Source organism: Podarcis filfolensis (assembly GCF_964270895.1).
Source record: "Podarcis filfolensis genome assembly, chromosome: 15".
NCBI lineage: Eukaryota > Metazoa > Chordata > Lepidosauria > Squamata > Lacertidae > Podarcis > Podarcis filfolensis.
Window position 1 is genome coordinate 23,211,345 of NC_139618.1, and position 12,059 is coordinate 23,223,403.

The 12,059-nt window shown below is 48.6% G+C and overlaps 2 protein-coding genes across 3 annotated transcripts in view; both read right to left on the reverse strand.

Moving 5' to 3' along the window:
* Window positions 1-1,880, reverse strand: part of POU2F3 (POU class 2 homeobox 3) — a 92,999-nt gene extending 91,119 nt beyond the window's left edge. Inside the window, exon 1 of one of the 2 annotated variants that reach the window (XM_083588899.1) lies at window positions 1,689-1,880. In XM_083588899.1, the coding sequence (XP_083445025.1) occupies window positions 1,689-1,716 (28 nt within the window). In that variant the 5' untranslated portion in view covers window positions 1,717-1,880. The remainder of the gene's footprint in view (window positions 1-1,688) is intronic. The other variant, XM_083588897.1, reaches the window with a different exon arrangement.
* Window positions 1,881-8,354: 6,474 nt separating this feature from the next.
* Window positions 8,355-12,059, reverse strand: part of OAF (out at first homolog) — a 28,333-nt gene continuing 24,628 nt past the window's right edge. Inside the window, exon 4 of the mRNA XM_083589068.1 lies at window positions 8,355-11,840. Within this exon, the coding sequence (XP_083445194.1) occupies window positions 11,566-11,840 (275 nt within the window). The 3' untranslated portion in view covers window positions 8,355-11,565. The remainder of the gene's footprint in view (window positions 11,841-12,059) is intronic.

Consider the following 12,059-nt stretch of genomic DNA (forward strand, 5'->3'; position numbering starts at 1 on the left):
AAAAGAGAAACCACTGGCTGCCCACAAGCAGCTGTGCTATGAAGCCAACTGCAGATGCCTGATATCTCTTAAGCGACATGCGCACCAGATATTTAAAGCACATGATGTTCCCACCCCGCAAAGAATCCTCTGTGAGAGGGAAACTACAGTTTCCAGGATCCTCTGGGGAGAAAGCCATGTGCTTCAAATGCACATTAAATGTATGGCATGCCTGCAACCGTATGGAGATGCCCAGATCTTTGAACAATGTGCAGTCAAGAGGATTTGGCATCACACAGCACTGAAGCTCTGAAATGAGATAGCTGATAACTGTGCCACATGTGCAGGGCTAAAGTGTGAGATTGGTAGGAATACCCCCTGGGCTGGGAATCCAGGAATCAGCTTGTCCCACTTCTAAATTGTGTCACCTTTTATTATGCATTGTGACACCCCCCCCCTCCATTCCCCAGAGTGGTCTGAAACATCTCAGAGCAGAAGGTCAGCGAAGGCTGGTTCCCCATCCTTAAATTCAAAAGTGAGAAATCCTTTCTAGAAGACAACATCTCCACCCCCTGACTCCTGTTGTGTGGCTGTGAGGCTGGGAAGCTGGTATGGATTGCTTTGTCACAAGGGGGAAAGCACTCGGCACAGGCTCAGGGGCTCTGCTGATGCTTTGCATTCTCTCAGTTGTCAAACACAGGCATCAAAGCATAGCTTGGGTTAGACTGAAAAAAAGTTGCCTAGTCCCCAATTAGGTCTTCCTGCAGCTTTGAATTTATCTAGGTACACAGGGAAGCTACATAACACATGCCAGACCATCTAGACCAGTGCTGTCTGCACTGAATGACAGCTGCTCTCCTGGATTTGAGATGACGTGTATCCCGGGAGGCCAGGGAGGTTGGGATCAGCTTAAAAAAACTGTATCTTAAAAAAGATCAGCTCAAGAAAAGAAAAGAAAAGAAAAGAAGAAAAGACTCGTCTTCCTTTCCTAATCTATAGCCACACATAGCAAGAAGCTGCCAAAGACAACAACCCAGCTGGGTGTGTGGACACAAGGAAAGCTGCCTCTGCCTCTGTTTAAATCTACAAGTTTGTCTGTCTGCCTTCCTAGCCATCATCACACTGCATGCTGCTGCCTCTGAGCCAAGGTTTTGCTCCAGAACTATTTTTTAATCTGTGCCAGTCGAGCACAGTCTTGGAAGGAGAGAGTATTCCTGGGCATGTGCAGACATCAACTTGCAGAGTCTACCGCCCACAGCAGCCCCTGCATTCCTCAGAGCAGAAAGGATGGGGAGAGAGCCTTCGGGTCAAAGGGCACGATGGCCACACTCAGCTCCAGGGCCTGTCAGATTTTGATGCTCCTGGGTCTCCCTGGCTTAGGCTAAGGTAGCCTTCTGAGTCTGATCTTTCTCTCCTCCCTGTCCCACTGGAGCTGATTCCTAACAGCACAACCCACCAGCCTCACCCGATACAGTTGCTGTTCTCATTCCCCACCCCCCTCTCTCACACACAAACAGGCATGTGCAGATCAAAACAGTGAGAGATCAGAGCAAACAGGAGCTTGTTTGGGGTGGAACTGACGGATCCAGGTGCCCCGAGGGGCTTTCTCAAGGGTAAAGCTTGGAAGCCAGCCTCCTTCCCCAGCCTTTCCAAGAGAACAAGTCGAGCCATCCTGCTCCCTCTCCGCCTCACCTCCGGAGGGCCCTTACCTGCGTGCCCCGGGTCCAGATTCACCATCCTGCCGGCTGAGAAGTACCTGCTGCAACCTGGCCAGCCCCCGCCCAAAGTGGTGGCCCGTGGGGTTGCCAGCTTCCCTCCGCCCCCTCCGCCAAGATTCCCCCCTTGCTGCTGCTGCTTCCTCCTCTCTTGCCAGCTGCTGCTGCTGCTCCTGCTCCTAGCACCTCTGGCTCAGCAATGCTTCTTGCCACACTGAGGCAGGTGAGCACATTGCCTTGCTGGGACCGCACCCCCTTCACACTAGTCATCTTGGGCAACAGGGATGATGGTTTTTATATATATATTATTATTAAAAAACAACACACACACACACACATCCTAGGAACCTGGCAGGAGGCCCATGCAAAGCAGGCAATTTGCATATTAGTAACCTCACTTGGGCAGAGTCCCTGAAGCACTGGCAGAAGGGAGGTGTGGCAGGAGAGAGCATGGAGGTGTGTGTGTGTTTATGTGCGGGTTGGAAAAGCAGGCAACTCCCCCCCTTCCGACCACACACACACACACACGCCCTCAAACTTTTGGGATACGCTGCAAAGAAGAATCTCTCCTTGCAAGATCTGGGGAGGGGGAAGAAGTGTGCTGGAGCTCACCCATCTGCTTTTTGGAAATAGGGGTGGCCTCTTTCCCTCTTGGAAAAGGGAGCCTTGGCTCATGCCTGGACACGTTGGAAAGCAGGGAAAAGAAGGCTTCTCCTGACTGACTGCTCAGCCCCCCAAAGCAGGCTTTTGATCTTCTTCAAAGACCCCAAAGTGAACCAGGATGATACTCCCAACTTCAGTTCTGGGAGAGCAGGCGGATGTTAGTCTGAGTAGGCATGGGAGAAAGAAGAGGGGTGTGTGAATAAGCACTCATGATACCTGCATGAACACAGAGAAACTCAGGCCCAGAGGGGTGGGGCAGGCTGGGAGGTAGCATGACTTGCCCAAGGAGCCGGAGAGGGAGACTCAGTGGCAGAAGAAGGATCTGGGATTATTCGAGACTCTGCGCTCTCCAGCACATGTGCCCATCCAACCAGGTCACATCCACACAGCACTTCAGTTTCCCAGGCTCTCTTTACAAAATGCAGTCATATCTAGTAGGGCTGCCGACACAGCTGTGCAGTGGACTTCCCTACTAGGTGTTGGGCAAACCATTTGGGGCTTTCCTTATTCTGGAGAAGCATGTAATTAATACAAAGGGGATGCTGGTGCCACACCCAAGATCGGAACTTCAGGTCTGGAGCTGGATGGCTTTGGAAGCTACGAAATAAGAAATTATGTTCCTGGGGTTCAGAGGTGTTCTTCCTCTGTATATGCAGGTTCCATTTAGTTGTTGTGGCTATTTGTTGCTGTTGGGAACACAGGAAAATGCCTTCTACCGAGTCAAACAATTAGTCCATCTAGCTCAGTATTATCTACACTGGTTGTGGGTGGCGCTCTGATCTAAACCACTGAGCTTCTTGGGCTTGCGGATTGGAAGGTGGGTGGTTCGAATCCCTGCGATGGGGTGAGCTCCCGTTGCTCTCTCCCAGCTCCTGCCAACCTAGCAGTTTGAAAGCATGCCAGTGCAAGTAGATAAATAGGTACCACTGCAGCGGGAAGGTAAACAGTGTTTCCATGAGCTCTGGCACTCATCACAGTCCTCCATGCGCCAGTAGCGGTTTAGTCATGCTGGCCATATGACCTGGAAAACTGTCTGTGGACAAACGCTCGCTCCCTTGGTCTATAAGTGAGATGAGCGCTGCAACCCCATAGTCGCCTTTGACTGGACTTAACTGTCCAGGGGTCCTTTACCTTTACCTTTTACATTGATGGGCAGTGTCTCTCCAAGATTTCAGAAGGTGTCCTCTTCCAGACCTACCTGAAGATGTCTTCAGGTAGGACCTTCTGCATGCAGATCAGATGATCTCCCACTGAGCTATGCCCACCTTAAGCCCTTTAAACCCTTTGGTGTGAAGAGTACCGGTAAATGCTTGAAAGGAAGAGGAGGAGAAGCTTTGGGGTTGCCAATCCATGGTTAGTACCAGACTGAATGTGTCCACAGGTCTCTTGGCCACAGACTTCCCAACAATGGCAAGACAGATTATATTTCTATTGAAATTATAGTAATGATGTCTAAGTATGCAACTCTATATACACATTAGCACATGCTAATTTTATGCAGCTCTGTGCCTTCTTTTGCCCTTTTTATCGGTGATGGATTTCCTTTTCCAGCAATGCATATTGCAACCATCTGGATGGTCTAGTGAGATCCTTGGATTGGCTCCGCTGACCCAGCACAACACCAAAAAGGCAGTTAAACTTAACTATCTGGACAAGGAGTACATTACCTGTGGCTAGGAATGGACATTTCCACATCATTTTGCTTCTTTAAAAGGGTCATTGAAAATATTCAGCAGCATTTAGCTATTTGTCGCTCCTAATACTGTACTCAAATTTCTGCATGCAATTTTTCCTGATATGCACATTCTTGCAAGTAATAATAATAATAATAATAATAATTTATTATGTGTACCCCACCCATATGACTGGGTTGCCCCAGGCTTTTATTTTTTATGTTATTTTCACTAATAAATGCATATTTATGCTTGCTTTCCCCTAGCACATATTTGCTGAAGAACACTCCAAAGTTCAAAGCAGTGCGATTTTGGAAGGAGAACTGTGCTTTGGTCCTCCTATTGTTTTGGGAAAGTGAAAAGTAGGAAATTTTCACAGTAAAACTGAACTGAATTTCTCCACCTGCATCCCACCTCAGATATTCAACTCCCACTAGCAGCCGGGAGGATTAAGGGAGACAGGTGAGCCTGGCAGGGTGGGGAAACTGGCCAGCCTGATTACGAAAGAGTAAGGCAAGCTTTATGCAAATTATGCAAAGCTGTCAATCTGCATAAACTTTATGCAAATCAACAGTGAACCTTCCTTTCTGAAATCTGAGCTGCAACAACCCCCCCCCCCATCCTTGTTCTAGAGTTTAGGTAAGGGAGAAGAACTCTCAGCCTGGCATCTACAATGCTGTCCCCCCCCCCCCAAAAAAAAAGAAATCTGCAGAGAAGAAGTGGGAAAGAAAACAAAATGCTGCTCTGCTCACATATGATGACATGCCTTCCAAAAGTCCATTATAGGAGTGTGGAAAATTCAGGAGAGAGAGAGAGAGAGAGAGAGAGAGAGAGAGAGAGAGAGAGAGAGAGAGATATCAACAACCCCCCCTGCTTTTTGCAAAAGAACAAAGCAAGCAACACAAGAGCTCAGACTTCTCACCCTTCCCTCCCCCATTTTCTGCCCTAATATGCAAAGCAGAAATCTAGTGGGTAATATCACACATCATACACAGGGTTGCACCTGGTTCCCAGAGGTGCATCGCCACTGGTTTCTTGATATCTCTGTACACGAGGTTCACACATGCACTGTTCACATGTGCATCTAGTGTCCAGAGCTACGTTGCAGCTGGCTCCTTCATTTCTCTCTACAGGAGCAAAACAAGAGTGAGCCTACAATGCCATTTTGGAAGGTGAAAAGATGACAACACTCCCCTACAATTTTGAGATAGATCAAATAGGCAATGGGATTCTGAAAGTCTTTGCCACCCTCCTTAAACTCTGAAGAGGAGTCAACCAAAACTCTCTAGGGAGGGTTTAATAATTGGGGTGCCACAACCAAAAAAGGCCCTGCACCAGATCCCAACCAAACACGCCCCAATGGTGCGGAGACAGATGGAGCAATGTCTCAGAAGAGGAGGGCAGGATGCTAGCAGCATTCATGTGGAGGGAAGCAGGTCATTTTTGCATTTTGAATTGGACCTGGAAATGAATCATAAGCTGGTAAAGGTGGTGGGAAGAGAGAGAGGACAGGCATAATACCAGAGACCACTCTGGCTGTTCAATCTGCAAGGGAGAACAAGGCGTCCCACTGAGCTTCTGTGGTCCCCAAGTGCACAACTCTGGAATGGTTTTCTGCATGGAGACACTGACAGCTTGAAGCTGAAAGGAGGAAGGGAGTCCACTGAGAAGCCTTGGTCCTGATCCAAGGGAAATTAGAGCTGGCTCATCGATGGAAAGTCCTGGCATTCGATTTCTTTTCCCTTGATTCCGATACGTGATAAGCCCTCTTTAGAAATTACGCCCACGAGTTCAATCAGCAAGAGATCAGGGAGTGGCGTCTGGCACCAGCACCTTCTGTGCAAACATCTGCAACCATGGAAGCTTTCTTATGCAGAGCCTTACATGCAAAGGCTCCACGCTTCTGCTGTTCCCGGTCTCATGGAAGATTTCCCATGTACAAGACCACTTGTGAATGCTTCCCTGTTGCAGATCTCCACTCTTCATGCGTGTGAAGCAGGGGGCAGGATCGTCAGCAGGGGTGGGGGAATTCAGGGCCGAGGGCCAGATATTGGCCCTCAAGACTCTCCCCAAGCCACACCTCCTCTCTCCTGGCCAGAGAGAGCTGGTTGTGTGTGTGTGTAGCAACCAGCCTACCGATCTAAGTTCAAATGTATTATCTGCTGCTTTGGCCACTTTTGAGTCATGTGCTGCCTGCCACTCTCATGTTGCCTAGAAAAAGAAGAAGAAGAAGAAGAAGAAGAAGAAGAAGAAGAAGAAGAAGAAGAAGAAGAGGAGGAGGAGTTTGGATTTGATATCCCGCTTTATCACTACCCTAAGGAGTCTCAAAGCGGCTAACATTCTCTTTTCCCTTCCTTCCCCACAACAAACACTCTGTGAGGTGAGTGAGGCTGAGAGACTTCAGAGAAGTGTGACTAGCCCAAGGTCGCCCAGCAGCTGCATGTGGAGGAGTGGGGAAGCGAACCTGGTTCACCAGATTATGAGTCTACCACTCTTAACTACACCACACTGGCCCTCAGACTGGAAAACCACTCCACACCCGACTGAGCATAATTTCTGGAGAAGGCTGTAGTCAGCAGTTTCACACAAACCAATGGATTCAAATGACAAGAAAAGAGATCCCTACTAAACGTTAGGAATAATTTTCTGCTGGTAAGAGCTGTTCGGCGGTGGAATGGACCACCTCAGAAGGTGGTGGACTCTCTTTCACTGGAGGTTTCTGAACAGAAGTTGGACAGTCTGCTGTCAGGGATGCTTTAGCTGTGCTTCCTCCATTGCAGGGGATTAGACTAGGTGAGCCTTGGGGTCACCTACTCTTCAATTGGCATAATTGTATGTGAACCCTTTAGAAAAGTGCCATGTTCAAAATGATAGCAGACACAGAATATTTTGGCTGGGCCATTGGTCTGTTCCCCCATGCAACACATCACTGGATGTTGCAGTGATGTTCAGTCAGTGAACATGTCGGTGCAATTATCATGTGAACCATCTCTACCAGCTAAAGATTGTGGCACCCATGTCTTTTAAAAACTCCTATTATCCTCTAGTCTGTACCTCCAGCCCCCAAGGAGATAAGTGCTTTAAATCTGCCCAATTTCTACTGCCCAGCTCTCCAGGGCAGTACCAGTTCCTAACACCCAAAGGGAGAGGGTGTGAACAGTCTTAGGCTGTGCATCTATTCCCATTTACTCTGCATCCAGTATGCTCCACCTACTGGTTTGGGGAGCTGTGCACACACGACATTAGCCACAGTCCACACCTATCCTGTAGTTTCTTGCAAAAAACTGTGTTTGGGTGCTTTTCTCCCCCAAACTGGATTCAATCTGAATTGAGAAATGCTTGAGTGAAGACATCCGAACTCTGCCCACTGGTGTGGATGTACAGCAGGCATCATAGACACTCATCAAACCCTGCCGTGTACGACAATGTGCAAACACGGTTTGAAACTCAGTGAAAGAACTGTGCAATGTCCGCAGTCTAATGAAGGCTTATTATCTGCTTTCTCCTAATGCTGAAGCTGTCTAGTACCCTTTCCCTTTCGCTGCTTGCTGGAATGAGAAAAGACAGGGACACAGCGCTCCCTTGTGGACCACTTTGGAACAATGCATGGCATTTACTGCTGTTTCTCCTGTGTTGTTTTCTCCCAACGTCTCCAGACACAGGAGCCAGCATCTAACATGGTATCTGCTTTTTTCCCTTTCTTTTTAAAATCATTTTAGCAATTTACTCTCTTTCGCTCTAGAGCAGGACTACAACGCCCATCGCCCTTTAACCATTAGCCTTGCAGGTTGGAGCTGATGGGAGTTGGAGTCCCACCATACCCCAGGATTTGGGATAGCTCAGTTGGTACAGCATGAGACCCTTAATCTCAAGGTTGTGCAGTGCCCCTTAGTGGAGTTACTGAATATGTCACCCCAGAAGGCAACCAGCAGTGCTGAATCCATTAGCAAAACTCTAAATAGGGGCAATAATATAGCACATTTATTAGGGGCAACTAAAAATCACACAAAGCAGTGGAGCTAGCTTTTGAGTTAGCCACAAAGTGTGGGGATGGGCGGTGGGGGGGGGGGGGAGAAACAGACAAAAAATGTTTTTGCTGGCAAAAAAATATGGCGGAATCACATCTGAAATATGGTACAGACATACATGTAAAATCATGGCATTCTTTGCAGACTAATCAAGTTGTTCCCATGCAAAAATAAAATAATAAAATAAAATAAAATAAAATAATAAAATAAAAGATGCACCAGCTAGATTTGTCTCTAGCACAAATTGTTACTGTATGTGAGTGGCACATAGAGAGACTGAGACCCCTTGGAGAAAGTGCATTAAACAAACAAAAGAAATCAGTTTATTCACCTTACATATGATAAATACTTTGCTTTAAAATACTTTCCATTCAAGTTTTACATTTGTTTTCACTTCATGTGGCTTTTTTTTTAAAGCAACTCTGTCCCCCCCCCCTTCCCCATCACCCCCCTTCTCCTCGGGAGAGATGCATACAAAAATAATTCTGTGAGAAAGGCTCAAGAACACACAGAACAATGACTTTGAAATGAAACACTGAAGGTTTGAACTTCTGTGGACTGAAATGTCCAGAGTTGAGAAGAGAAAAAGGCACATTGCAGTGGAAGGAGGCATGGAGGAGGCAATGGCAACGAAAAAGAGGGGAGGGAGGGTTGCAGAATGTGGTTGACCTCCCTTCCTCTCCCCCCCTGCCTGGGTAAGACCCCTGTGCCTTGAAGCAGCTGCATGGCAGGCAGAAGTCAAGCCGGTAAAGCTGCCCTTCACTGCATCTCTGCGGTGGGGGGAAAAGAGGGTCTCTTGAATTCAGCATGTGAGCCCTGCCATAAAGAAAACAGGGCAATACATTGCAGATCAAATTATGGGGTCCTCACCAATGGTTAAGTGGGGTTTCTCCTCCACTGCTCGCACAACAGAACACAAACTTGTGGAATTCCCTGCCACAAGGTGCCAGCGGTGGCTTTAAAAGGGAAGAAGGCAAAGTAACGGAGGATGGGGCTATTAATGGGATGAAGGATGCTGGTGTGATGGGCCTCTGGCCTGACCAAACAGGTCTCCTCTTTACATCCTACCATGGTTGGTTAGTACACCAATAGCCATTTTACTGCAAATCTCAATGGAATGTGCACAATTTTTCCTCAACTGATTGATAGGCTGGTTCACCAAGGGGCTACCCAGACCTCATAAGCCAAGTTGTGCCAAGGTGGTCCCTCCACCGATGCTGTCGGACTCCAACTCCCATCAACCCCAACTGCATGACCTTAATGAAGAGCATTTTGTCCATAGGACTATAGAGTCGGAAGGGACGCAAGGGGCATATAATCCACATACCCCCAATGCAGGGACACTGAAGGGCACCCCCTGCCCTGTGCAGTAAGGTTCCAGTTGGTAAGCTGCTCTTCTGTTACCCATCTCCTGGGAAAAGGGGATGTAAAAATCCTAGGCAACAAATCTGCTAAACTTTGTACATTGCTCCACGATTGCCACCACTCCCCCTTTCTCCACTACATTTTACACATAAGGGAAACTGAGGCGCAGTCACAGGGTACAGTTTCCCCGGAAGTGATGGGGATGGAACTTGCACCCATCACCACCAGCCTTTTTGTCAAGCTCACCGCAGGTCTAATGTCTACATTCAAGTGCATTTCCTAGTACCACCTCTATCACGTAACCAGCACTTTAAGGCTTGGATTGCTCTGCCACTGAGATAGGAGCTGGAGAGACAGGCATTAGCATAGAGGGACTGTTTCTATGCCTTAATCATAGAGTTGGAAGGGATGCCAAGGGTCATCTAGCAGTCCAAACCCCCTACAATGCAGGAATCACAGCTAAATCAGACTCTCTCCTTCATGCCTGGGCATGCCCACATACTCCTGTAGCTTGGGCCACTTCTGACACCAGTGTTGCACAGTGGTCACCCCATATTACTTTGTTCCCCTTGGCTTGATCAGTAGAGTCTCTTTCAAAATTGGGGATTATCATCAATTCGTCCTATCACATTTTAGGGATATTGCATCATGTAGAAATGCACAGGCACATTGCTTTCTGTTAACAAGAAAGGAAGGAACAGGGGCTTTGGATCTCAAAACAGAACCATAGTGCTTAAGCCTGTGAAATGCTCATTGGCATCTGTTAGCTCAGGATGTGGGGGGATGACACCTAAGGTAGTCCAGCTGTTGCTGCACTACAGCACCTATGATCCCTGACCTTTGGCGATGCTGGCAGGAGCTGATGGGAGTTAAGAGTCCAAACCATGCTGGCTACCCTGAAGTTGCAGGCATCTGGGACATCTTCAGGGTTACTTTCCTATACTGCAAGGATGGGGAGCCTGTTGTCCTGCAGATTTTGTTAGCCATTGTTGACTATTGCCCCTGCTAGACAACCATAGGTTTCTCATTCCTGCTTCGGTTCCTAGCTGCCCACTGATCCTCAGCCACTGGGAGACAGATGCAAGCAAGGTTGGAGTGTAAGTACGTCTAACTGGAACCTGGTTGGTGTTTCCTCCTCCTTGGGGGGAACAATCGGGAACAAGAGACAGGTCTCTTCAATGAACCAGCTAACTGGGGTCAAGAGGCAGGTCTCAGTTATGCTCTTCCACCTCAGCCAGTCAGCTGATCAAGGGGCATTTGCTGGGTATAGCCTGGTACAGCCATGCTGCTGAAACCAATAACAAGCACTGGTTGCTGCAGGGGTCTGCTGTTTAGGGGATGTGATGCATTGTTTCTGAGGTTGGTGTCAATCCTGCTATTCTGCGATCTTCCTGCCATCATTATGCAAAAGGAGCAGGGGGCAGGAACACCACACTTAGACACCAGTTCTGAGCGTTGCGTGTTCAAGGTAGAACAGCCATCTTGTTGTGGCTGCTTGTTTCCTTCTGCTGGTTGACCCAGGTAGCAAGTTTCAGGGCGCTCTTCAAGTTCAAGAGCTTCGATACGGAGGCCACAGGTTCAAGCTCCACATGACCACCACTGGGCAGATTAAACACCCATAAAAGTGTGGTGCTTGGAGGAGCCTCCTTACTCATCTGTTTTCATATTCCTTCTGGAAGATTGTCAAGGAAGAGCCTCTGTCCTTTCCCCTCAATTGTCCTGACGATACAAAAAGAGTGTAGTGGGTCGCATTTCAGTCTGGGTTGTCAAGGACCTTAAGAATTCAAGAGAGCCAATGGTCAAATGGTGCATGATGGTCCTGGTCCCAAGGCTTCAACAACCCCAGCTCTGCCCTAGAGCACGTCCTTGTGCCAACAGCTCACCATCTTCTTAGGCAAGGTCATAGTCAAATGTGGCCTATATCCCCAAGTCCGAGGGAGTTCGCAGTCGGGTAGAAAAGGAGTTGGACAGACCCACACGAAGGCTTCATAAAATGGAGTCCTGACAGGTGCCTCACCTCCCCTCTAGGCCCTGCACCTTCCTCCTTTCCTAGGCAGCCATCTTGGCAGAGCGACCCAGAACCACATGAAGGGAGGTGGAAGGGAAGCACCGATGGGACAAAATGGCTGCCTGGGCGCCCTGCTAGGTCTCCTCGTCCCAAAGGCACAGCTGCTTCTGTGGCACGTAGTAGTCAAAGCTGTAGCCCTTCTGGCAGCTGCGGATGCCACACTTGTAGGAAGAGACCTTCCCAGCAGCGTCGCGGCTCTTGCAGTACTTGAGCATGCAGGGGTACCACTCAATGCTCAGCGCATAGCTGCAGATGCAAGGCCTCCAGCGATCTGCACACAGGCGGCACCGCTGCAAGTTGGGAAGGTCAGCCGACTGGGGCAGGACCTCGAACATGGAGCCGTCCACACCTGCAAGAGAGCCACAAAGACAGAAAGTCACTTCCCGTGCCAAGGCCGCATCCAAGCACTGCGATAGCTCTTTGAACAATCATGGCTTCCTCCAAAGAATCCCGGGAACCACAGTTTGTTAAGGGTGCTGAGAGTTATTAAGAGATCTCGGCCAATGCTGGGTCTCCACCGAGGACCTAAGCACTCAGGTGGGTTCATAAGGGAGGAGGTGGTCCTCAA